Source organism: Phoxinus phoxinus, assembly GCF_949152265.1.
Source record: "Phoxinus phoxinus genome assembly, chromosome: 17".
In the NCBI taxonomy this organism is placed as follows: domain Eukaryota; kingdom Metazoa; phylum Chordata; class Actinopteri; order Cypriniformes; family Leuciscidae; genus Phoxinus; species Phoxinus phoxinus.
In genome coordinates, this window is record NC_136892.1 from 21008767 (window position 1) to 21034604 (window position 25838).

General features: G+C 38.4%; 1 protein-coding gene across 2 annotated transcripts in view; it reads right to left on the reverse strand.

Moving 5' to 3' along the window:
* tnksa (tankyrase, TRF1-interacting ankyrin-related ADP-ribose polymerase a) overlaps positions 1–25838 on the reverse strand; it is an 89554-nt gene that overhangs the window by 55311 nt on the left and 8405 nt on the right. For both annotated transcript variants that reach the window (XM_079586253.1, XM_079586252.1), the window contains exon 3: positions 19197–19292. In XM_079586253.1, the coding sequence (XP_079442379.1) occupies positions 19197–19292 (96 nt within the window). The remainder of the gene's footprint in view (positions 1–19196; positions 19293–25838) is intronic.

Sequence of the window (25838 nt, forward strand, 5' to 3'; positions counted from 1 at the left end):
TGATTTTCGGGCCGACACACTGATAAAGTGCACTTGGCAAACTGATAGAGTGCACTTCAGTCTCTTGCTGTGAAGAGAGTTGTTTGTGTGGCACACAACTGTGAGTGAGGAAAGGTTAGAGGGAACTGGCACGTGTGGTCGGGGCGACTGGACCCCTGCCTGGCTGGCTCAAAGAAAGAGGTTTGAACAGGACGGGTAGGTGGTGTTGCATTGTAAAGGTGTTCTCCACGTAATCCTAGGGCTGCTTAACAGACACACTTCTGTTGAGATATGATGGGAAACGAAGGGCAAATCCTGTTTGCTGCACCACCACACAATTTCCTTTTTGGAGCCAAAATAAACATTGTGAGATTAGCTTAATTTCCGCTTCCTACACCGTGTTTGTCAGCAGCACACGTGTTTCATAACACTGAGGAGTCTTAAAACCTCATTTCAATCTTAAATGATTTTCTGAATGTTTCTGTCATATTTTTAGCTGTTATAGTATTCAAAAAATACACCCCTCTTCATGGAGTCTTTAAGACATGTTTAGCATGCGCATGAAACTTTGCAACAAGATTCAGTCTAGACATGCCATATTCAGTTATCTACAAAGCAAACACATTTCTAACAAATTTGCAACCATAAATATAAGCTTTATTCATTTCTGCTGCATTAATCTATGAAATTAATTCCGCCCACTTAATTATTCAAAGGCAACACTGAACGAGCCACTGAACTATCTAACACATTTGTATAAACATATTGTCAGACAAAGATGCGGCTGTGATATAAAAAAATTCCCTTCAATGTTTTTTTTTTCCCGCTCAAAATTTGCATTGCATTGATTTTTTTCTCCATTCACCTCATTCTAACAAGCTGTAAAAAAAAAGTGGTAAAATTTACATATTTTTACAAAGTAGCTGATATTCAGCAGGAAGAGCCTTATGGGTAAAGTTTGTGGCACTCTGCAACCCATTAAAGGGCTTCATGCTTCATTTCAACTGAATAGAAAGAGAGAGAGACTGGAAAAAAATATCTTACAAAGCACAATTAACTAAATAAATCTAATTTATAACAAACAATCTAAATATACTGCAATAATATTATCCTTTCCATAAGGATCTACACTATATGGCGTGATAAGCAGCCACAGCTTTGCACTAACCAGCAAACTCCATTATTCCAATTATCTGGCAAATGTGCAGCTCGGTCCCAACGCTTATTGAGGAAATAAACCATGTTGAGAGGAACAATATTCACCTTCTGTTAATATAACTCATGACTCACAACTCTAAGCAAGAGAGACCCAAGTGCACTACCACACAGCTGAAAGCAAAAGACTGATGATGCCTCTGACAAGACCTGCAACTCAAATCATTGCTTTGTGGGCTGCAATTTATATAAACAAGGTGAAAACCCCCTTTTGGTTTTGGATCAGTGACTCCAAATGGAAAGTTCTTGGGACTAGGCATTAAAAGATCAGAGCCCTGAGACACGGTCACAGTTTACTGACGCCAAAGTGGATCCCTTCTGCCAAACGGAGCGCTGGGAATTGGAACCTAAGCCACGGAAAACAATCCAGCTGAGCCCTTGCCTCTCCTCTGGCTACACCGGAGAATTTAGCTGTCAATCAAAACCTTGGCATACCCTGAATGAGCCATTAAAGAGAAAAATGTTTTAGGCTTTGAGCCATAAGGTATCACTCCCATTCAGTCAGGACATCAATTTCACGTCCTCAATACCAGAAAAAAACATTTGCTTCTATGGTAGCCTTTGGCTTTATAAAGTAAATAAGCAGCACAGAAGCTAATAAGCTAACCACAGAAAGTGTGTTTCTCAGACATCAAGAGCCCTAAAGGACTTTACTGGGACATGCACAGCTTGGATAGAATATTAAATAGTTTTTTCCCCATATTGGGATATCAATTGTTACCTGTGTGGATTCCCAAGCAATATATGTTGATGCTATTCAATACATAACAACTAAGGTGTCCTGAAGTTCAATAAGGGCAAGTCAGTTTACATGGCGGCCATCTTGGAAACACCCTTAACTGTGTCTTTCAATTCATCGAGAATCCCGTTAAAAAGTTTCACTGTTTCCACAAAATGACTAAGCAGCACGGCTGTTTTCAACATGGATGATAATAAGAATAATTTTTCGAGGAGCATGTGACTCAGGTGACTGGAGTAATGACTGCTGAAAATTCAGCTCCGCCATCACAGGAATAAATTACATTTTAAAATATATTCAAATAGAAAACAATTATTTTAAATTGCAATATTTTGATCAAATAATTGCAGACTAGGAGAGGCATTCTATACTTTTTTTTCCTTTTTTTTAAAGATTTGTTTAACACAACATTTACTCTAAATACACTACAAATGGTCAACACTAGAATATGTGCATTGTGCAGTATACACCGACAAGGCTGTTGGTAGTTTTTGGAACGGGCATAAGGGAGAGCTAACACGCCTGTTAATTAGACAATATTGCTCTATCACTGCTGGTTACCAACAGCAGGAGCTGCCATTTCACAGCAAGACAACAATTAGAGATAGCCGTCTACCCTAAAAAAAAAAAAAAAAATACAGCTTGATACAGCTATATGGTTTTGCCATTGCATCACTGCCAAAGACTCAACCCGGCCAATCATAAGAATGTAAACCTCTCCAGAGATCATCAAACAACAGAGTAAATCAGGACGTGCTGCGACCCCCTCTTCTCCAGTTGTTTCATCCTGCATCTGGAGAGTTGGATAACTAAGCTCATTATTTCGGTTTCTCTTCTCCCCATGTCTTCTGTATTTCTGCCTACAGTTTTATTACAAGCAGGCCGGGAAGCCGCTCAGCCAAGTGTAAAACCAGGCAATTACAGCTCGGTGATAATAGCAACCGAGGGCAACAGATAGCCTGGGAAGATGAATCGCTTTCTTCTCCGTCATGGAAGAGGAAAACATCAGCTAGACCAATTGGCAAGGTGTCTGATCTCCCAATGATTTCCATTGTCAGGCTTTCTGTGCCATTATCAGTGTGGGCTGATTTGTCATTTCAGGAAAGACACTGCAAAATAGTTGCACCCATCACTGAGTGTTTATGCCACAAAAGAAAGGGAAAGGTGACAGCCAACGGTGCAGAACGGAATTTGCATGTTCTCATGGTAACCCTCCTGAGAAATGCTCTGATGGATAAAGACAAATGAAAACTTGGGAGGGAGGATCTCAGGGTTGAGAGAATTCATCAGGGAGCCGATCGAAAGGCAGCACACCACGGTAATCAATGAGCTGTCAGGGATGGAGGGCAGGCTTGTCACAAAGTGGAGAACAAAGTGATGGTGCTCTTGCTGGGCCATGAGCATCTAACAGTGAAAATGGGTGGCCCTTAAAACATATCCAATTGGAAAGTCCATTAGCCAGTTTATTTTCAAGCTCTTTCAAATGACACTTTCACATAAGTAAAAACTAATCGAACTATGGCAAAACATTACACTTATTGGGAATGCTACTCGTGGAAGGGGCTTAAAGGGATAGTTCACCAAATAAAATCATCTATTACTCACCCTCATGTCGTTCCAAACACTTTCATTCATCTCCAAAACACGAATTAAGTTATTTTTAATGAAACCGCGAGATTTCGGTCTCCTCATTGAAAGTCCATGCAACCAAACTTTCATGCATCAAAACATACAAAAAGAGATCGTAAACGTGATCCATTTGAATAGTCTTCTGAAGAGACACAAATGCTTTACATGATGAACAGATTTAAATTTGGCCTTTATTATTTATACATAGAGCTCATCAAATATGGTAACATGAAAGCTTAAATGTGCTTGCTTGTCAATCAACATTCCATTTACGATTTTGATGAGCTCTACATTTGGATTAAAACGCTTGATTCATATATAGTACTTTTACAAATGTCTTTCCAAACGTGGACTTTCATTGGTTGGATGGCTCATATGTGTTCCGAAGATGAACAAGAGACTTGGGTTTGGAGCAACATGAGGATGAGTAAATGATGACAGACTTTTCATTTTGAGTGAACTATATTATTATTAAGCCTCTTATTAGACAGTAAAAGTTAAAATTTACAAGACACTGTCAGACAGAAAGAGGAGACATTGAATCAGACACAATGCATGCCGGACTTGAACCTGTCTTGTCAACTTGTGCAGCAAGGCTGCAGAATGAGCAACAGCTCAGAACCTTTTTTTTTTTTTTTTTTTTTACGAAATAGACAAATAGTTTTGTGATTGAGCACATAAGACCCTGAATCATCTGCATATTGGATGTTATGCATTTCTGGTTCTGAAACCCTGTTAAACCACATGATAGTGGGTTGAATATCAAATAAAGTGTTTCAGGCGGCTTCTTCTTCTTGTTTTTTACTATGATCATGAGATGTGGGAGGTTCCTGGTGCCATACACAGTCACAGATGTATCTGCTCCACTTCTGGTGTGTAATATACTTTCGCTGTGGGCATGCAAAAGGGATTATGTTCCTGCCGCAATAAGAGGTTTATCCTCCTCATACTCGGTATAAGAAAGGACTTAGTGAAAAACCCACCAAATGAGGAATAAAGCAATAGGGGAGGGCGGAAGGAAGGTGCAGAAAATCTTTCTTAATAAAATGGGTCATTAAAAAAAACATCACACCAACACTTTGACGTTGTCATTGCATTTCAATTGATTTCCATGAGCAAATGCGCAAACGACTTCTAAGATAATTTGTCGGAGACGCTCTGAAAGGCAAAGTGAGCTATGACCTTTTCAGCTTAAACCCCTCTGCTGCCAATTCCATTCAGATCCGACTCTCTCAGACTTTCTCTTCGTTTGCGCGGCCCCCGCTTCTTCTGACGGGTTTTAGCTTGTTTACCGCCGACTGCTTTGTGTGCCGGTGTATGAAGGCGATCTGGCCCTGACACCGCAGGCATCCTGAGCTGTGGGCACAGAGGGCCTATTTAACATTTCTGGCTTTAAGGAGCCTCCCTGCATAACCCTAGCTCAACTATACGCGCCACGCTGCTTGCTAATCTGTTCGTTGCTCCTAAGAACTGTCAGGGAAGCCAACAGCACCTGCCCGGAAACAGGCAGCTTTCCCAGAAAGACCAATACGTGTCCGGCACCCTTAAACACGCTGTGGCTCCTGCCGCAGACTCAGTGTGTGTGAGTGTCTGAGGCAAGCATGGGCTGAAGAGACTGAACCAGCACCTCCCTCTGGGAGCTAATCATAATAACAATGTGAACTCTTACTGGTCTATGACTTCCTTAAGAGATGCCATTTGTATGCAGGACTACAGACATCTCATTTAAGGCTTTGCATTCAAGGCCTAAATCATTGAATTACACACAAGCAAGGTGGTGAATTACGGTCTAAACATCTATGCTTCATCATTATATCTGTAGCCACTATTCTGACGCCTTCCTAATAGATTTTACTGAAAAAAGGACTAATGAAAGCCATCTGACGGAGTGGCGTGCACCGAGGCTGACGGCAGGAACCAGTAGGATACAATTTGTGAGCATGTTGTATAAGCCTTTTGTTTTGTCAGCCTGATATTTTGTCCAAAAGCTCACGCTGAGACTCACCCACAGGGGGGCAGTGTGAGTCCCACGACACACGTCTCTGCCACACTAATGCTCTTTAAATCTCTCATTTTGCATAGACAAGTGGGCAAAAACATACGAACACACAGCATTCCCACTGGTTCCTTCTGTAAACACCGCAGGACCCTGATTTCAGATCACTGGGTAGTTAGCTGCTGTGCTGCTAGAACTTGGAAAGACTTTCAAATGAAAATCAAAGTCTGTGTAACATCACAGTCTGAAATTAAACTTTGCTTTTCTTACGCAAGCTAAGAAATACTGCAGTATATTGGTTGAGGTAATGTGAACTGGCAGGCTGGGCTCTTTACGTTAATGATATCCTCGTGGATCTATATCTGACCTTGGCTAATCTGGACATCAAATGAGATCTGCGCTACACAAGCATGTACTGTCAGGATCAATAAGACTTTGCACGTATATAAGCCTAAAGTGGGCTAATCTAGCAGGAATCTGCAAGAAGAGGAAGATAAAAGACTGCAGTACAAGAAATCCAGGTATAGAACCAAATCTGATATGTGGAAAAAATAGGAGTGGAAATCATTAAGCACCTCAAGACGTGTCAATTTTTCCAGCAACAGCACAGAGGTGGTTCTGCATAAAATCTGAACTGAAATACTATACGTCAACACTGACTTCAAGCATTTGTTATATAAAGGTCTTAGAATTTTTTTACCATGGCTTCATTGTTCTTTTTTACTCAATATTTGTATGTATGTTAAGATAGATTATTGTCCAGTGTCCCAGACTAAGAATTTCCATTTTTAACTATGAAAAAACAAGTCAATCACAAAAAATATGAATTACGGTACTAATTTTTTTAAATTACGGTACTAAAAAATTAATGCTACAAAAAGTGAAAAAAATAAATAAATAAATGGATCAATGTTTAATGTGCAAATATATTTTGTCTATATTTAGGATACATAAAAGATCAGTCCGTCATTTTATTTTATTTTTTAAAAAATACCATCATAGAATACTAAGAAATATTAAATACAATGCATATGTATACATTTGATGTGATGGCAATGATCATTATATACAAATAGTGTACACCGTTTTCTATTTTAATTTTTTGTATGTTTTTTGTATTGTATTTTTTGTAGTTTTTTTGTATAATTGTATTAGTATAATAATGAAATTCAATCATTATAATGAAACATAAAATAACCACTTTTTTTAAAGCAATACTAAAATTGGATGGAAAATGTATTAATATTAAATATCAATATATTATTCTTTAATCAGTTCTATGCAACAGAATCAGATTGAACAGATTTATTTTTGACCAATTATCCAAATAATGTATAGTCCTATAAGCTATTCTCATCAGAGAATGTGAGCAGAGTGTATTGGAGTGGATCAGTGAACGAGAGGGTAGCATCATTTAACCAGCGTTGCCCAGCATGGCTATACACACCACAGCATAGGGCTACTGCAAACAGAAACAAGAATACTACTACCCGGTACATATACATTTCCTGTCGGCACGTTATTTGAGCGGACTTTGCTTTGCTAGCATGAGCGGTACATGAGCGTTGGCATGGGCCGTAAGCAACTGAGCGCTGCACGTGCATAGAGCAGAATATTGAGAGGAGCCGAAATTTCGGTGCATCCCTAATAATAACCTAGCATTAGACATGGCTATGTAAATAATCAGATTTTTTAATTATTACAAATTCTTATGAATTTTACATATTTGAACTTTTCTCCAACTCCTAGCTATGTCATTGCAGTACTCTTTTAGACTTCATCTAGAAATATAAAGATAGACAATGAACCAATCTTTGCCTGCTTGAAGATAAAAATCTTAATAGGAATAGGAAAATTGCAACTCAGAGACTCATTACACACCAGTCTGGCCCAGTAAGACAGACAGAGGGGCTGATTACACTGATTTAACAGCCCAGTGTCCAGTGAAGAGGATTGATCAGCTTTATACGCCCACAAGCAAGCTCTGACCATTAAGCTAAGTAATTAATTGAAGTTAATGTTGCCTCAGATATTACTCTTTGTAAAATGGCTCTGTGAACTCCCATTATCGAAGCTCGTCTGGGTGCTTTATCAGCAAAAATTAATGAGTTCTCCTCTTTTTTTCCCTAAAGAGAGCCACAGGAAATGTGTTTTTTATCAAAGAAAATCTAACAGCTGTAAAACACTAGAGGAAAAAAAAAAAAAAAAAATTGTATAAATGGAGCTGGGAGAGTATATTTAGACATGATCAGAGTAGAAGAGAATTGAGACAGCAGTGATTGAGCAGAGAGAACATCACGCTAAACACTACTGACATGCATTCTCTCGTTACATCCATGCGTTTGTCAGACGCTTTTATCCAAAGCTCTTAAAGTGCATTCAAAGTATACGTTTTATTAGATGCGGTTCCTGGGAGTCAAACCTTAACCTTAATCAAACCTTAGTGTTGCCTTGCCAGCACCTTGTTGAGCTAGAAAACACAAAGCTATAGCCTACAATTCTGCTTTTAGCCAAGATCCTCACTAGAGGTTGCATAAAATGCAGATCAATGAAATGTTCAGGTCTTTGCATCTAAGCATACTGAAAGCGAGGTGGCTGTAAGCTGCATACAAAACAAGGTATTTGCATCGCATTAAGAGCACTGAAGGGAAAAAAGGTACACAGGAAAAATAATATATTACATTTGGATTTCAGTCCATGCGAGGAGCTTAGTGGCTGGGCTTCTGGGTGCTCTGTATACTGCAGACAGGAGCGGATAATTCAGGAGAGCATTAATTATTCAGAGATAAACAGAGACTCCCTTGATCTGAAGCTCCACAGGTGGTCTGAAAAAAGATCTCACGCTGGTCCGAGAGCTCACGGGTAAAAATGGCCTCAGATCAATGAAATATGTCTCAGTCTGAGACGCACACCAAATTCCCAAGTTACACACATTTCAGATGAAGGAACTTCCTCGGTTTATGGGTCTAGTCACCAGAGCCTATAGGGTTCCAGAACCATTTCAAACCATTCAGAACGGTTCATGTCCGTTAACGAAAATAAATGAAGGGGAATTCTTCTGCCAATATAGACAAGCATACTTAAAATACTCATTTACAAGCTACAGAAGGAACCAAGGAAAAAATATATTTCACATTTATAATATAAATATATAACAAATTATAAGAAAGATGGATAGATTGATAGACAGATTACAGTTTACAAGTAGGCCTAGAGCAGGGGTGTCCAATCCTGCTCCTGGAGGGCCACTGTCCAGCAGAGTTTAGCTCCAACCCCAATTAAACATCAGTATAAGCCAATCAAGGTCTTAGGCATACTGGACACTTCCAGGCAGGTGTGTTGAGGCAAGCTGGAGCTAAACTCTGCAGGACAGTGTTTGGACACGATTTACAGTTTTTAATATGCTGTAACCAAACACAACCTGAAAGGTCTTTGCGTCAGACGTTCATGGGGGATAAAAAGGATTATCTGACCCACCCAGCAGGGCACAGGCTATGGATCAATTGCTAGATCTAATTGACTGGGAAGAGACTGCCTGCCTGCAACCAAAAAAGTAAATCTTATAAATAAAACTGTAGCCAGTTTTATTTTCCTGCTTAAATCCTAGCGGGGAGATGCAATATATTATGCTGAATAGATTAAGCAAACAACCCCTCTTTAAGTTGGTGCTAAGAGCACTTCAAGATGTTTGCATTACAGATTTTGTGGTGTTGCAGTGCATCCCAGGGCTCTTGAAACAGCTTGAGGCGTTTTCGATTCAAATTGGAAAAATATGTTCATAATAACATGATAGCAAAGGCAAAAGAAGAGCCCCAAAACTCAAAGTCTAGAAAAAAGGGTGGCAATATATATAAAAGAAAAACAATTAAACAAACAGGATTTACCTTGGATTTTAAAAAATGGATGGAGTTCAAAGAACATTGGTGAGCAAACAAACATGGAGATTTGTTCTGTTCTCTCTTGAAAAGCAAAGAAATACCTGATGTTCACACACTTCATGTCTGTATATTCAACAGGAAAAAAGTAAAGTTGGGTGATATGACCAAACCAGCATATATAAATCACAATAAAGCTATTTTGCAGGAATTGTATTATATATTACATAATCAAGTGGTAATTCCTATTCCTATTTCTGCAGCTGTATCTCTATTTGATTATTTTGGAACTTGGATGAATACCAAAAGGTACGATTAGCCTATTTATAATTAAAAAAATTAATAATAAGTCTGGCATCAGTACAAAACAGCTTCATATTATATAACACGCGTTAAAAACAGAAGACAGAAAACAACTATATTTGAAAAATGTTTGAATGAGCTGTCGTAAAAAAAAAAACTGGTTGAGGGATTTCTGCGATTGCAATGCTCCATCGTCATACCACTCAGCCCTACCTGGTGAACCTCACCTGAGAGCAGTGGACCAAAGATGATGTCCTGACAAGCTGTAAAAATGGCTGAGGCTGTTTACCTGATGTCAAGCAGCAGTTCAGGTCCAGCCATCTGTCCTCTCCAAGTGGAGACCAGGCTGGACGTCAAGACATCGTGCAAAGAACCAGAAGGTTCTCAAAGACAAAATGAAGCAGTGGTGCAGAACTAGGCTTATTTCTGCTTTATTGTGTTCTGTATTCTTACTCCGGATCCTGAGTAATGAGCAGTCAAGCTGTCTGCTGTGAGATAGGTGGACGGATAATTATGTGACAGTGCATCTATCCCTCTGTTGTACAGGGAGGGGAAATGACATGAAATACTTATGGGAAGCTGACAAATACTGCAGTGTGACATGATATACAACAGCATTTTGTAATTAAATCATGCAGCCTTTATGACAAAATCATTTTCACAGTATAGTACCGTTTTTTTAATTAACAGGTAAAGGTAAAAGGTTTTTAAATAGGGGAAGGAAACAAATTAAAGACGAGCCTCAGAATTCAAGGTCCAAGCATTTTCCATTATCTAGTGTATATTACTTTTTTACCCATTTCTCCACTACTGTTAAACACTTTCGGTCTAGAACGCTTGTTTTTCAGCGGGAATCCAATTAATTTGCTCAAACAACACAGATTTGACCAATTGCATTAACGCTACACTTCAACCAGCAGTTATTGTGATGCACACAAATGAATGTTAATGTTAATTAAAGACCAAGGCTAGCAAATGTCTCCTATAAGCTAATGTCGAAATTAGGCACTTGCATGAACACATAAGCCCCACACCGCACAAATGGCTTTTAATTTGTATATTTCGTTAACAAACATGCAACTATAATTGTTAAGTTTCTTCCATTGATCAATTTTTTAATTTCACATTTAAAAGATTTCACGAGGTTAAATACCCTACTTGTGGTCAGTCTGCACAAATACCGATCAACATGCGTGTTTGCTTTGCGGCACCTTTAAATAAAGTTTAAAAGTAAAAAAAAAAAAAAAAAAAAGCGTCCACGAATCTTTCTACAGTGTTGTTGCCAGGGCAGCCAGAGCGAATTTTGATGCTCTCGCCGGCGGCATTGTGAACGCACAGTTACACCCCAGCATTGACAAGTGCTTGTGTGAGGGGGTTATAAGATAGCCGCAACTTTAGTTAAAAGAAGACAAAGATTTTTTTTTATTATTATTTAGAAGGGAGGATTAATTGCCTAACAAAAATGTTCACATTTACTGAGTTCCTAAAAACACTGATGGATAGTTCAAAATATGTACCATTATTTTGACTGAAAAAACAACAAGCACCTAAACTTTTAATTTACAACTATTATCTGTTCTGTACATGGTAGATAGGTCTATGCAGATTCACTCTTTCTCCCTGGTGTGTGTGTGTGTGTGTGTGTGTGTGTGTGTGTGTGTGTGTGTGTGTGTGTGTGTGTGTGTGTGTGTGTGTGTGTGTGTGTGAGTAAGAGAGAGAGAGAGAGAGAGAGAGAGAGAGAGAGAGAGAGAGAGAGAGAGAGAGAGAGAGAGAGAGAGAGAGAGAGAGAGAGAGAGAGAGAGAGAGAGAGAGAGAATCCGCACTATCTGCCAATTTGAGAAGACGACACTTTTTAATGCATAGCATAAACTGGTGTGTGATTAGTTACTTCAATTATCAGTCACACAAATGTAACACACATGCATCTTCCGCATGCATGTAAAGTATAGAGAGAAAGGGGGGAGGGGAAGAAGTTATGAGGCTCACCTTAAAGTGTGTAATATTTACATATGGCATATAATAATATTTATAACCTCTACGAAAAGCTGTGCACATGCATGTGACGGGATTCCGGGTGTATGAGCACCGCTTGCACACTGTCTTCGCCACTAAAACCAACGATTTGCTGCTTTCAGTGTGTCTCTCGTTGAAAATGAACTAGAGATTTGTGCACGGATCCCATGAGAAAACTGCCTTTGAGACGAAGTGGTACTACCGGCCCAAATTACGAGCACCCCACCGGGAATTCTCCCAATTCTCCTGATGGCCACTCTGGGCCTGGGTGCATCAATAGCCCAACTGATCTGAGACTATCGGCACTTCATTAAACTTCCTATAATGCGATTTAACCTCACTTTCTTGGTGTTGAAGGTCAGAGGCATTAGTTTCATCCCTTGAGGATTTAAGCAGACTACATTTGCACAACTGATTCTGTGTAATCCTATAGACTGTATGACAGCTGGAAAACTATGATTTTTTTTAAAGATATCTAAAACAGGTGGGGCATTATGATACAATAAAAAGAGACAAACAGTTGGATCTGTCATAGCTTAAGCATGCTGATTTATTCAAATGTATGCACACCCACATATTCACCTAGAGTAAAACAAGTGAACAAAATCTCTGCGGTCATTCAAATTAGACTGAAAAATATGCACTATTGGTTGGTTTAAACTCATCTGGGAAAGAAACTGACAAAAATATCAAATTAATTATTTTTCTATTGGATTAAGAAAGTAAACAAGTAAAAAATACTTTTTTTAAATATTAAAAAATATCCTACTCCTTCCTTAGTCCAAAAATACTAAAACATTACACACAGGGAGTAGGTCTGGGTTTTCCGGTTGTGTTTACTGGGTTTTAAGAGATCATCTAGGGGTATGGTTGCGCTGCTATGAGACGGAAAACATTACATTTAAAAGCAGACCATGAATGTCATTTTGCAGAAGATTTCAAAGGGAAAATATTTCTCATCTTTTTCTATTTGGTATGATGAAAGTCTAAATGGATATTCAAAGCACTGGTTGAGTTGGAAAGTGACTTCATTGGGGTTAAAAAAAACTGACACTAATAGTTCTGCAGAAGAAAAATAACCTAAACAAAATGTAGCTCAATATTTCACCACTTAAGGAAATGCCACAGTTGAAGTTTGCATCAACAAACTTTTTTTCTTTCCATACTTCTATCCCCCCCGAGTTCCAGAGAAAACATCATCTAAGACCATCAGTGACTTTGTATTCCCCTTGACATTTTCCAGTTTAGACTCTATAGTTCTCAGAGTAATATGACCAACATAAATCCATTTATGGATGGAAAGGATTTCCAAAAAAAGTTCTAATGCCTGAGAAAGACGTTCTGAAAGCATGTGAGAAATCATGTTTAAAGGGCTCTTTTTGAAGCCATGCAGCAGTCCAATACCTTACCAATTCATGTCTATATCTCATAAGAACATACTCTACTTTCTTGCACTGTTTTTGTGCTGGAGGGCATTCGCACTTCAAACATCTTTCCATTACACACATAAATGTCAGAGTCATCAATCAGACGCCTCACCCTGGGATTCGCTCTTTAAAGGACAAGGTTTTTTTGTTTGTCTGTGAAATTGAACTTGTTTTGACTCAAAATAACTTTGTTTTATCATGGGAAGTGGGCCCTAATGAATAGTACTTCTTGAAAGTCTATCAAGCAAAACTAAATGAACAGCGTTCTGATTAACATGGCAAGAGGATGATATGCCAGCGGCTATTTGATTGTTCCATTCTGAAGTGTTATGAACTAATCTCTGCAAAACAAACAAGCCAAACAAATTGGATTCATCAAGCCTGTAACAATGGAGAAATATACTCGCATCTGATTACAATACAGCACCAGGGGCGAGGTGAGCTCTGACATTTGAGAATGGCCAAACAAAACTGATTTAGTTACCAAATAACAACTGCAATCTCATGCGTCATCATTTTAGATTAAACCTACACACGAAATGTATACTTTACATAACAAGCCTCAACAATGTCTAAAAAATTTCAATCAAGTCTCACATTTCCCTTTTCTGTGTCTCATATTAGTGGTAGAGTCATATTAATCATAAAGCTCATATCTAAACTTCCTTTAATCACTATCTGGAAGTCGCTCAAATAAAAATGGTGCAGAACACCGGCAATTTTCCTAAACATTACATATATATAATACCACTTACAACAATAGTGTTCTGCCAGGAATATTTTTAGTTCTGCACTGGCACTTTTTGTCCAATTATTGAACTTTTTGTTTTTCACTAGCCACCAGAAACCACAGACTTTTCATAAAATCCTCAGCCAAACTGTGTGGCAAATACATTATAAAATTTGACATCCACATACAAAATGAGCTAATACCTTCTCTATCAGAAACATCTGTGTTCTAGCCAGAATTAAATGCCTCATTATTCATATAAAACTATTAGCCTTTAAATAAATGAAAAAAGATAATTGCAAAAACACAAAATGAATCAGTGTGGAACGCAGCATTCAGTAGTAATTGATCATTTCACAAAAAGCTACAGTGCAAGTGTGTCTAATGCAACTTAAAGGAACATTTTGTCTTTGTAAGGACATCATACGATGGCAGAGGCATTACCACATGATCAAAGTCAAGCTCAAGGTCCTTCAAAATCTGTCATTCCATAGAGGCAATGGCTCCACATGGGTGTTATTTATGTGTCAAATATAAGCATGAATCAAACTGTCTACTCTGGTGTTCGCTGAAAGCCAGCATTCTCAACCAGGGATCCGTGAAGAAAACATATGAAGCAATGAATACTAATGACATTTCTAACTATCTGAATGAATAATAACTAATAATGTTAACCATTACATAACATAATCATTGCAATGGCCCTAAATAAAAGTCATTAGGTGCTGCCAAGAAAATCTAGATTTTTGGTTTATAAAGGATTTTTTTTAAAAAGTCTTAAATTACAATATACTGTATATACAGGATATATGCAATGATAAAAATGTTTTTAAAAGTTATATATAATTTTTTTATAGAAATTTAAATTATAAATTAATTTACTATCACTTATTTTGGCCAATTTAAAGCATCCTTAAAAGTATATATTTTCTATTTAATAAAAAATCGTACTGACTCCAAACTTTTGTTGAACACCCACAGCAAGAAACGATCAAGCATTCTCTTTTCAATTACCGGTAATTACTTTATAATTGAAAAATGTATAATTGAAAATAACTAATAATGAGAATAACTATCATGTTTACAAAGCACCCCTTTGGCAACTGCGCAATAACTTTTGCCACAATCCAAGCGACTCCGAAAACTGATATAGCCTAAAAACACAAGGGATGTAAAAAATAAATAGTTAGTAGCCACTGTCTGTGCTGTTTTTCAAAATTCCTTGCAATAAACAACAAAAACACTTGGCTTAATCGTGCTGACTCCATTTTTAAATTACACTCAACAGACTGTTTATTGGAAAGCCTCCATCCAACAAAAAAACAGGATGCTCGATCAAATTAAGCTGCTGATAAGCAGCTTCACGGCACCAAACACTTTCAAAAAGTGCAATAAATAGACATTTGTGCAGCTGAACTGACCTAGACAAGTTAATATGCGCGATCATTAAGCTGTAACAACAAAACAGACTCGATGACCCGGAGGTTTATACTGAAGCTGTTTGAAGAAAATGCAGCTATGCTTACAGATGGTTGGATGGCATTAAGACCTCTCACGTAACGCCTTTTGGCAACTGTGATGCGAAACGGCTAATTCGCAATGTAATTGGTGCAAGCAACATTCAAATTATCAGAACAAAAGTGAGAGGAGAGAAACTCGCTTCGGGCAAATAAACAACAACATGAATAACTCGGTTCACGTTGCTCAGCTTCTAAGTGAATACTTCAGTTAATAATTAGGGGTTAGGTTGCAGAAAAATGAAAAAGCTGTATGTTGTGTGTAGTCTGGTATGATATAGCTACCCAACCCCGATTACCAATGAAATGAATGCTGTTCTTCAATATTTCTAGACAGATGGGAGGCTCGACAGACAGGGTCAGGTAGCTAGGCAGGAAAAGTGGATCTATAACAATTATCTGTGATACTCTAGAGACTGAAGCTCTGCCTCCTGCTCTATTTATACTCACAAAACCAAACACATCAACTCTGTCACTCACACCAGGAGCTGCCATTTAAACCTTATCACCTTATTTCTGATTTGCTATGAGAAGTGGATAGAAAAACAGATGTTCATGGCAAATGAAATCCTATCATTTACATATAATTTCTGATGGCTGCACAGTTGCTCTGCATATCGAGTCGATCATATGCATCTCTCCTATTGATAGCCTACCGCTTGAATAAATGTGCTTAATCGTTTTTGAGACCTGAGAAATGACCTTCTAATTCATTTGATTTTGCATCTGATGCATTTCATTACAGAATACATTTCAGGTTACATGATGTGAGATGATCAACATCTTTATGCTGCCAGCTGTCGTATCAATGAAGTCTAATGTCTTTTAATAAAGCTTATATTGAGTTCAGAATGAGAAATGTTTTATAACGCATCAGCGTTGCTGTGTATCTGTGAGAGATAAAGAGTGAAATTGTACTACTATGATACTTCTTGGCAGAAAGACACTGTCAGTTCGGAGAATTACCCCGCTGACGAAAGGCTTTCTACATCCCTTGTGCAACTGATGTATTTGCCAAACATGAAATGATGCAATTAAGTGTAAACACAATTGAAATGTGTCTAAGAGGAGTCGGACCATGTAAAAAAAATCAGTACAGCCTGATAATACCCAAACAATCAGGGCCAAGCGATGTGACCAGTATATTATAAAATTTAGTTTCATTTCTATTTTACCAAGTATTTTCACCGCTATCAGCGGACAAGACTGCTTCGATTACATGAAAAAAACATGGTGTAATGCAATAATATACCACTTTAAAATACAGAGAATATATCACAAAATTATATATTATTTCTTTGACTAAAATTAGGGTGAACAATAATTTCAACCGAACAGCAATAGCAGCAAATTCAATTTAATGTTTAAATCAAGAAATAAAAAAAAAGTTTTTCAAACTGTTTTTTTTTTTACTGAAACACAAGGACTAATCATTTTCATTTTATATGCAATAATAAAACGATCCCTGAAAAAAAGGGAGTAGTCAGCCGATATGGGTTTTTCAATGGCTGATGTTGAGATTTACACAATATTTACTTCAATGCAATAAAATCATGAAAAAAGACTAAATAAAATTAAGAACAAACTGGGGAGATTCTGATAGTCGGCCAATCTTAAAATTGCCGAAATGGGCTGATGCGCAAATCGAGTTACCCCTCCCACTTCTGCTAGTTTTACTGAAATATCTTATCCCGTGCGAGTTGGCCATTAATATTACAGACGTCCTGTGGTAAAATTACATTACTCCATCTACCCTTGTGAAGTTAATCCCGTCCGAATAGGGCTTTTGTCTTCCCAAAGATTTATTTAATAATTGAATAAACGGAAATATATTTTGCAAATAGTTCTATTTATTCCTTTTATATTTTATTCAGTTTTTTTCCGTGCACAGAAGCACATTATTTTAAATAGGGCTGCACGATTAATCGCAATTAACATGGAAATCGCGCTTAACCTATTTGGATTATTAAACGAAAGGCTGCGATTATTTTTTATGCGCAGCTTGTCAGTGACATACGGCTCTGTGATCTGTAGTAAATGCTCCATTTGAAAGCACTGCATTTGAAAAAGCAACACCTGTCAAACATCTTTCCAAACAAACAGTCCAACAAAAGACAACATTTAGAGGGGTGGTAAAATGCCCTTTTCACAAGATGTACAATAAATCTCTGATGTCCCAAGAGTGTGTGTGAAGATTTAGCTAAAAATACCTCAGATATTTTTATATAGCATTTTAAAGTTGTCACTTTTTGAGGGTTAGCAAAAACGCACCGTTTTGTGCCTGGCCCTTTAAATGCAAATAAGCTGCTGCAGAGGGCGGGGTTTCAAGAGCTCATGTGTGATAGCAGCTGCGATGACCTCACGCAGAAACACACTAAAATGACAGAAACTGTTCTGCCTTTTATGTTTAAACGGAGTCAAACAATGATGGAGAGACTACAAGAAGTGACAACACGTAGAATGCAACCGGACGTCTCTGAATGGTTAGTTGATGAATTTATGTTGCTGATGTGGAGTTAACTATCTTCAATTAGCATATTCTGTCATGATAATCTACAAATAGCTCGTATAGGAACTGTTGTGAGATGCACACAGAGTGACTTTCTATTGCATGTGAAAAAACAGATGATACAGTTTGAGCAGACTCACAAATGTGCTCGACTACAACAACTCTCCCTCTTCTCAACATGGACTGTGTGTTCCCGGGGGCGGGGTTTATGTAAATTTGAGGGTTAGTGATGTCACTAACCCGTGAGGAATGTTGTGTAGTCCATACTAGCTGTTTGTTGTAGTCCTTAAAAAAACTATTTCTTTAAAAGCAAATATCTCCCTTTGCTTTGAACTTTGAGCATTGTAATTTTGCAGATTTTGTTTATGCTCAAACAGCAACATTACACACTAACTAAAGTTAGAAAAGTGAAAATCATATTCAACCACCCCTTTAATAAATCAATCAAAGCATTTCAATCTTCTGTTTATTCAGCTATAGGATAGTATGATGCCCATAGGGATTTCCTGGAATGATGTCTACTTCTGCGGTGGGGCGTATTTGGCATCTGCAAGAGGCACTAACAAGCTAGGCATAAAATAATCGCAGCCTTTGCCAAATCGCGTGTGGTTTCATTTCGATTAATCTCGCAGTCCTAATATTAAGCCTGGTTTCCACTACAGATTTGCCCAAACCTTTTGTGATATTTTCTAAATGTCAATAAAAAATTATTGCGAAATGACGGCGTTTCCATTAACCGATGTTATGTGACTAAACCGTAAATTGTATCCTCTCGCAATAAATCATTAGATTAAGTGATTTGGTGACAAAAAAAAACAATTTCTTGGTCCACGTATCAAGGAGAATGAGTAAACATTGTTCAATTACATACTACCGACATTGTAAAAAATACAAAGCAGGTTGAAAATCAGCGAAGTTACACTTTAATGCCCAAGCACAGCGAATTAAAAACCTCACGATGTAGCTTAACTTGAAAATCATTACAAATGTATCAATAATGTTCAATAGTCGCCCATCCCTAAGGAGAGCACGCAGGCAGAGAAGCGCTCAAGGACAAAAACAGTCCCACTTTACAACACAAACACACTTAACGTGAAGATACAGATGCATAACAATGCTGCTCCATTTCAAAGGTGTGCGGACATAGTATCAGAGTATCAGCCAGGAACAAACCGCAGACATTCCAAGATGAAAACACTGATAAAAGAAAGAAAAAGAGAGACAGAAAGAATGGGAATGGAGAACATGAGGTTGCTTCACTCACCGGTGAGAACAGCTTTAGCGGAAGGGTCAGCCAGGTCCAGGGCAGACTTGCCGTCGGTGTTGCGGATGTTGGGATCGGCGCCGTGCTGGAGCAGAACTGTGCAGGGGAAACACAAGCAGTATCGTAACTCAGGCAGACAGAGGCTGCTGGTGGGACCGCTCGCACCGCTGACTGGGAGCGCTTGCCTCGGCATGGTGCAGACATAAACACACATCGCGCACCAGCGCACCAGGAGCAGCACCGAAAACAGCCCGCACGGAAAAACACACACTGCAGTGAGACGGGGGGAAAAAGCCCATGTTACAGTGAGAGAGTCCGACTCCAGGCATGTGACGGGAACTCGGGTATGAGAGTGGAATATCAAAGCATGTCTTTTGATCCTCTCCACGGCCCCCAGAGAGAAAGAAAGAGACGACGAGAGCCGTTCACCGGCGCTCTGCTATTGATACCCAAGTAACGCAGAGCACCTAGAGCGAGTAGCGTCTATCAACTGTCTCCAATTCTCTTCTCTCTCTCTCTCGCTCGCTCGCTGTACAACAACATACGCTTGTACACAGGCTAACGTACACGTCCCCTCCCTCTGCCCTCCCTGTCCAATTCACTACCCTCCTCAGTAACACTTCCACACATCTCGCGCGCCCTACAATTCATCACACGGATCTGAGGCATCAGAGAGGAATTACACAGAATACTTCATAAAAATGGGCATTTCCATTGCTTTAAATCATAGGAAACGTCCAGGAGCTTGATACTAATGATTTCAAAATCAACTAGTCGACTTATCAGTCTTCAGGAAGCATAATCTGATTTGGGTTCACATGGATCAAATTATTGATTTATTTGTGCAGGGACAATTCACTGTACTTTGACGCATTTCCGTTTTGGTGACCATTTGGTGACTTCCATTGTTTAAAGAAAACACTACATTGAATAATATTTCTCAAAATATGAAACATACATTATACATTGTCTGACCGATATGGCCCAAAAATACAGAGATAGTTATTTTCTACCTTTTATTTGGATAAATAAAAAATCTGTATTTATTTATTTACAAAAATTATTTCACATCCTGCCCAATGTTGTGAAACAATGTTCATATTGAAGGCTATGAGAACAAAATAAATACAGTGACCATGTAGGCTATGCCATATATTATGTGCATTCTAATATTCGGAACATTCTAACATTGTAACAACATTACAATCCAAAAACCAAAGTTCAAAGAGAACATTACAATCCAAAGTTAAATTCACTAGACTAAAACTTAAAATAAATCAAAACAAAAGTACAGGCTAAACGTTAATTGGTAAGAGGAACACACATTCACTCATCTGAGCTTAGTAATTATTTCATCCTACATTTAATTACCTCATTACAATAATCACTTTACAGTTACTGCTATCAGAAATATACACTTACTTGTAGGTTTAAAATTCTAAATATGGAACATTTAACGTTCAACAATAAATATTTTACAAAATGCTATATTTTAGTGCTCCTATTCTCTTCTCCTATGCGCTCCGTCTGTTTGCCGTGATGCTCGTTCACTGAAGTCTGTGAAGTTTAGCGGAGACTCGCTTGCATAAGGCTCCACTCCTGACAGCAAGATTTGCTAACATTTACAGATGGAGAATATAACTGTAAAACGTAAGATATGAGGCAAACACCACATCTCAAACACATTAAACAGCGCAAGTATCTGTCTGCACATGTAGGCTATCTAGAGCATCTGACAAGGCAAGCAGATTTAAACTATGCAGGTTTACTATATCTTACTACTGAGTTATTTTGAAGCTCTTAATATAAAGCATATCTCATGTTCAGGACAAAATTGGATTATACACTTTGCACGCAGCAGCTCACTCAGTGTCCTTCACTATTTTTCAGATGCGCTCAACTACTGTATATCAATATAAAAGGTATTGCCTCTTCCTACATTGTTTATAAAAAAATATATTGATATATAGTACAAACTCAATGTACTCCCCAGCCCTAATACATTGAAAAATGTATAAATTAGTTGACATCAATATCAATGTCTTGGTTGTTGTACAATCTTCTCTGAAAAAAAAAAAAAGATTCTAAATAGCCTAACTGCAAGCTAATTACAGCACAGCCACTAAAAACATTAAAAAAAATAAAAATAAAAATCACACTAATCAATTTGATGGCCAACAGAGTAGACCATTTCTCAGAGCAGATTCAACACTGAAACACTTCTGCTAAAAATTGTGATGTATCATTTTATTTCATTCATTAATTTTTTTTTAAACTAGATAAAACACTCAATCTCACTAATTGTCTTAACGGTTGTTTGATGGCTAGTTAGGTACCATGACTCACATTCTCCACCAGAGAGAATACACAACATTTATTTCTATTATAATCTAACAAAAGATTAATATTTCAAATAAATGCTGTTATTTTGAACTTCCTATTCATCAAAGAATACTGAAAAAATATATAGGACTCTGGGTTTGATGCGGAAAAATACGGGATGAGGAAAAAGGTTTAGCTAAGTGGGAAAATACAGCTACCATCAGTCCTCTCAGTCAAATTAATATGCACTAAAGGCCCCACAGAGACCACATTTGCATACACTGGTGTCATGAAAGCACTTGAGCGGTGGGCTGCCGTGGGGCGGGTGGGCACAAAGGGTTGGAAGTGTCGGTGTGACGCGATGGGGTGATTAAAATTCGCTGCCGTGCTTATGACAGCTTGCCTATCCATCAGGCGACAGGCATCGAGGGGACATTTCGGTAACCTCCGCTCTGCAGGCGGTCCCCCTCCCTATGAGACACATCTACGTTGTTAGCATGCTTATACTTTCTGGAGGGTCAATAGCACAATTATTTTTTTGTCCGGATAGACTTGTCTGTTCAAAACTACACTGCAATGTTTTAATTTTAGTTTTAAAATTCAGTTGGATATTTTTCGGGTGACGGCATATAATGTCAACATGATACAAATGTTCAGGTACAAAACTTATAATAAAGAAAAGAGCTTTGGTGCAAAGGAAACATGATTAAGTAGCTTAGCAAAATGTTTATCAAACAAAATTTGTGTGTGGTGCAACTAACAATTACATTCAGAAATAAAAAATAAAAAAATGGAGAGAGATAGAGGACCCCTGCATGACTTGGTGTCAAGATAAATAAGACTTTAATAAGATTAATTAGACTTTGTCTCTTAAAATATAAGATAATTTGACTTCATGACTTAAAGCAGCACTAGGTTACTTTTCTACCTTAATAATATATTTCCAAGTCTCTTTTGATGGTACATCGACTTACAATAGGTTGAATGACACGTCTGCCATAGCCTGACGGGGTCTGTAGCGTTTTTAATCGTACTTTTAAACTTCGGGTTTCGGGTAGTAACCGGCGAACAAAGAGAACTACAAAATTCGACTGATTTACGGCATATACGTCACTTCCACCACCACCCCCACTTCCTTAAAATCGGACGTGCGAGCCAAACTTGCGTTTGTTTGCCAAATGTTATAGTCATGGCCGAAGCGGCACAGAAAAGCAAGAAAGCAAAGGTTTTGTCGAAGGAAAGCAAAAAGAGGAAACGAGAAAGTGATCGCATTAAAGGCAGAACGAGGATCAACATTGGGCCAGCGTTTTCTCGCTGGCGTGAGCTGAAGGAGGAGGAGGAGGGATGCCCGATGCCACCCGTCCCGGTTTTCCAGGGATTGTTCTCTTTTTTGAGCGACAGTCCCGGAAAAATTATATTCGTTCCCGGGACACGAATTGTCCCGTTTTTTTGGGAAAATGTACTTCTAAATTAGAATTTCCTGGTTTCAAATTAAACCGTTTCCGTCTACTGTTACTGTGTTTTCTTCATAGTTGTGTACAGTACATCCAATCCTGTGTCCGTAAACGGGTAAAAACCATGGTAAAAACGGGTTAAACAGTGGATTGGCAAATGCCAGGCGTTTACTTTTATTTGATTGGAAGCTCAACTTATCGCCTATCGCCTAGCAACTGCCTGGGCTGTCGGTTGCTCGGTCGCGCGCGCGCATCAACACACATCCAAGATGATACAGTGTGAGTTTAGTTGCTAGCTAGCTTTTTAAAAACGGTCTATTTACATCTATTGTGTGAAATGGGGGGAGAGACGGACGAGGAGGATAACACAACAAAATCGGATGAGCCACCAGTGTCAAAGAAAATACTATTTAGAACCTACAACTCAGACCCCAAAAAATAATAATAATCTGAGTGTCCCGGTTTTTCACAAATCAAAGGTGGCAACCCTACCGATGCGGACTTTCAAATATCAAATGAAAGCCTATGTCTAAAGGGCGTATACAAGTTCGGTAGGGGCTACATTCTTGCAAGTAAATATATAAGATGTACAAAATAATATTTTAGGATACCTAACATGCCTGTGATATTTGTTTATTTATCTCGCCTCAACCTATAATGCAAATCGATTTGTAAAATTTGCAGATTCATCTATAGTAGCTTGATATTATAATATTGACGATATATGGTTATTATCTACCACTCAAGATATGGTTATTATCTACCACTGCATTGAAGTATCATATAGATTCAGTAAAACGGTAACCAATAGACTAGGCTACTATAATGACGCTGGCTTGTAAACGTGAGCATCGCGATCATTTGTCGTTTGAAAAAAAATAAAACCCATGAAATTATATTCATATGACATGCTGAAATATATCCCACTGTACCTGGGATGAAGACATTTCACACGCGACGCAAGCAGAACACCTGCATGTGAACTCCTCCTACACTGTTCAGGGCTATCTATAGACAGTATATAAGAGGGGCTATCATGGTTGTCAACAAATGCACGTGCATGTAGGATGACAGAGTTTACGACAGTAGTAGAGGACAATACTGTTTCCCAACTCTAGGGGGACCCCGAGAGCAAAAGTTACCTGGTGTTACTTTAATGTCATTTGGTGCGACTCCCAAAAACATATTTATGAATTAATAATTAATAGGGCTGGTCAAAATGCCCGTCTTTGCGACTATCCAAGTAAACATTGTCAGTTATGGCTTAAAGGGATGGTTCGGAGTAATTTCAGCCTAGGGTCCTTTGCAGCATGACCTCGAGCCAAACACCCCCCCAGAAGCTTTTTTTTTCCTTGGTTGAACATTAGAAGTTAGAGTTTAGAGATATCAGCCGAATGGCTTAGTTCAGGCGCTAATGGATCCAAGGTTGTATCTCGTAAATTACCCCACTAATAATGCCCGGAATCAGGGTTTTTTGCCCAGTGTACACAGTGGCTGGTGGATGCCCAATTTTAACAGCCAGTTATATTTTTTACCAGCCATTTTTTCCGGAATTCAAATTTATAATTCTATAATTATTGAAAGTGTACTAGCATATTTTGAATTGCTTCAATACGCTATTTTTTATTGTCATATTACTTACATTTATTCAACACGTATGACTTTTCTTTTTCTTATCTTACACTTTTTATATGATCGCTACAACCACCACATGACATTTCAAAAGTCAGCAGACTGAAACTTTTCTTCAAAAGTGTTTAAAAATCATATAATACAAAAAGTACATTTTAAAAATGTGGTACGTGTGCTTTAAATTAGACACTTTTTTATTTTCTTTATCACGGACAATCTTAAATTTCACTGACCCTGAAATAAACAAGCATAAATACGGATGCTGCTCAGAATACAAAGGAAAGGGCCCCAGAACCAACAGCATTAAAACAGGCACCGAGACCTACAGTTGGTCATAAGGACCTTCTGAATAAACAGCGGCTGCCGCGTGCGCAGTAATTGGTGGTTGGAGTGTGATAATCAGAGTGGAGTAATTATGGCCGAACACTGAGAGGGCTGATTAACTGAGAGCTTCAGAGAGAACATGGGTGCTTGGGTTAATGCAGAAGCATGTACAAATCCCCACTGTTCTAACAGGATTCAGAGAGGCTCGGATACACACACATATCAGACACGGCCATCTCTGCAAGCTGCGTTCATTTCATTTCTCGACATACTTAGACAACGGTGAAAATGCCCATTAGTGCCAAGTGAAATCATTAGCAATTTGATAAACCCAGATGGGAATGAAAGAAACGACTTGAGGGGCTCGCAAACACGCACACGGGCATGCACACATATTATCCGAGATTGAAGGTGTGCGCTAGGGACGTTCGTTCATGATTAATCGATTTATCGATCTTTAATTTCATCCCTAGCGTGCACAATAATGGTTAACTGCATTGGAAAATAGCAGTGGAGACAGCTACGGCTCAAGGCTATGAGAGTGTGGTGGAGATTAAACTTGTTCACTGAGTAGAGAAGTCAAGAGTGAGGCGGAGAAGTAAAGAAAAAAATTAAACATGCTGTCACCATTACCGTCATCCATCTTTGAGGGAAGGAATGACGACACGACCTCTATTTTCAAACTGCCTCCCTGCAGCTTTGGGCTGATGGGCACAAATATTAATGAGTGGAGACCAGCAGCAATCCTAATTAGCAGGGGGATGCTAATTATTTATTCATTATGAGCAAAGGGCAGAGGTGACAACACTTGTTGGGTTCAGAAAGGATGAAGATCTGATAGGAAAAAAGCTTGTATTCATGAAATAATCTAAAGGGACCAAACTAGCCTAGGGCGGTTAATTATTTATTT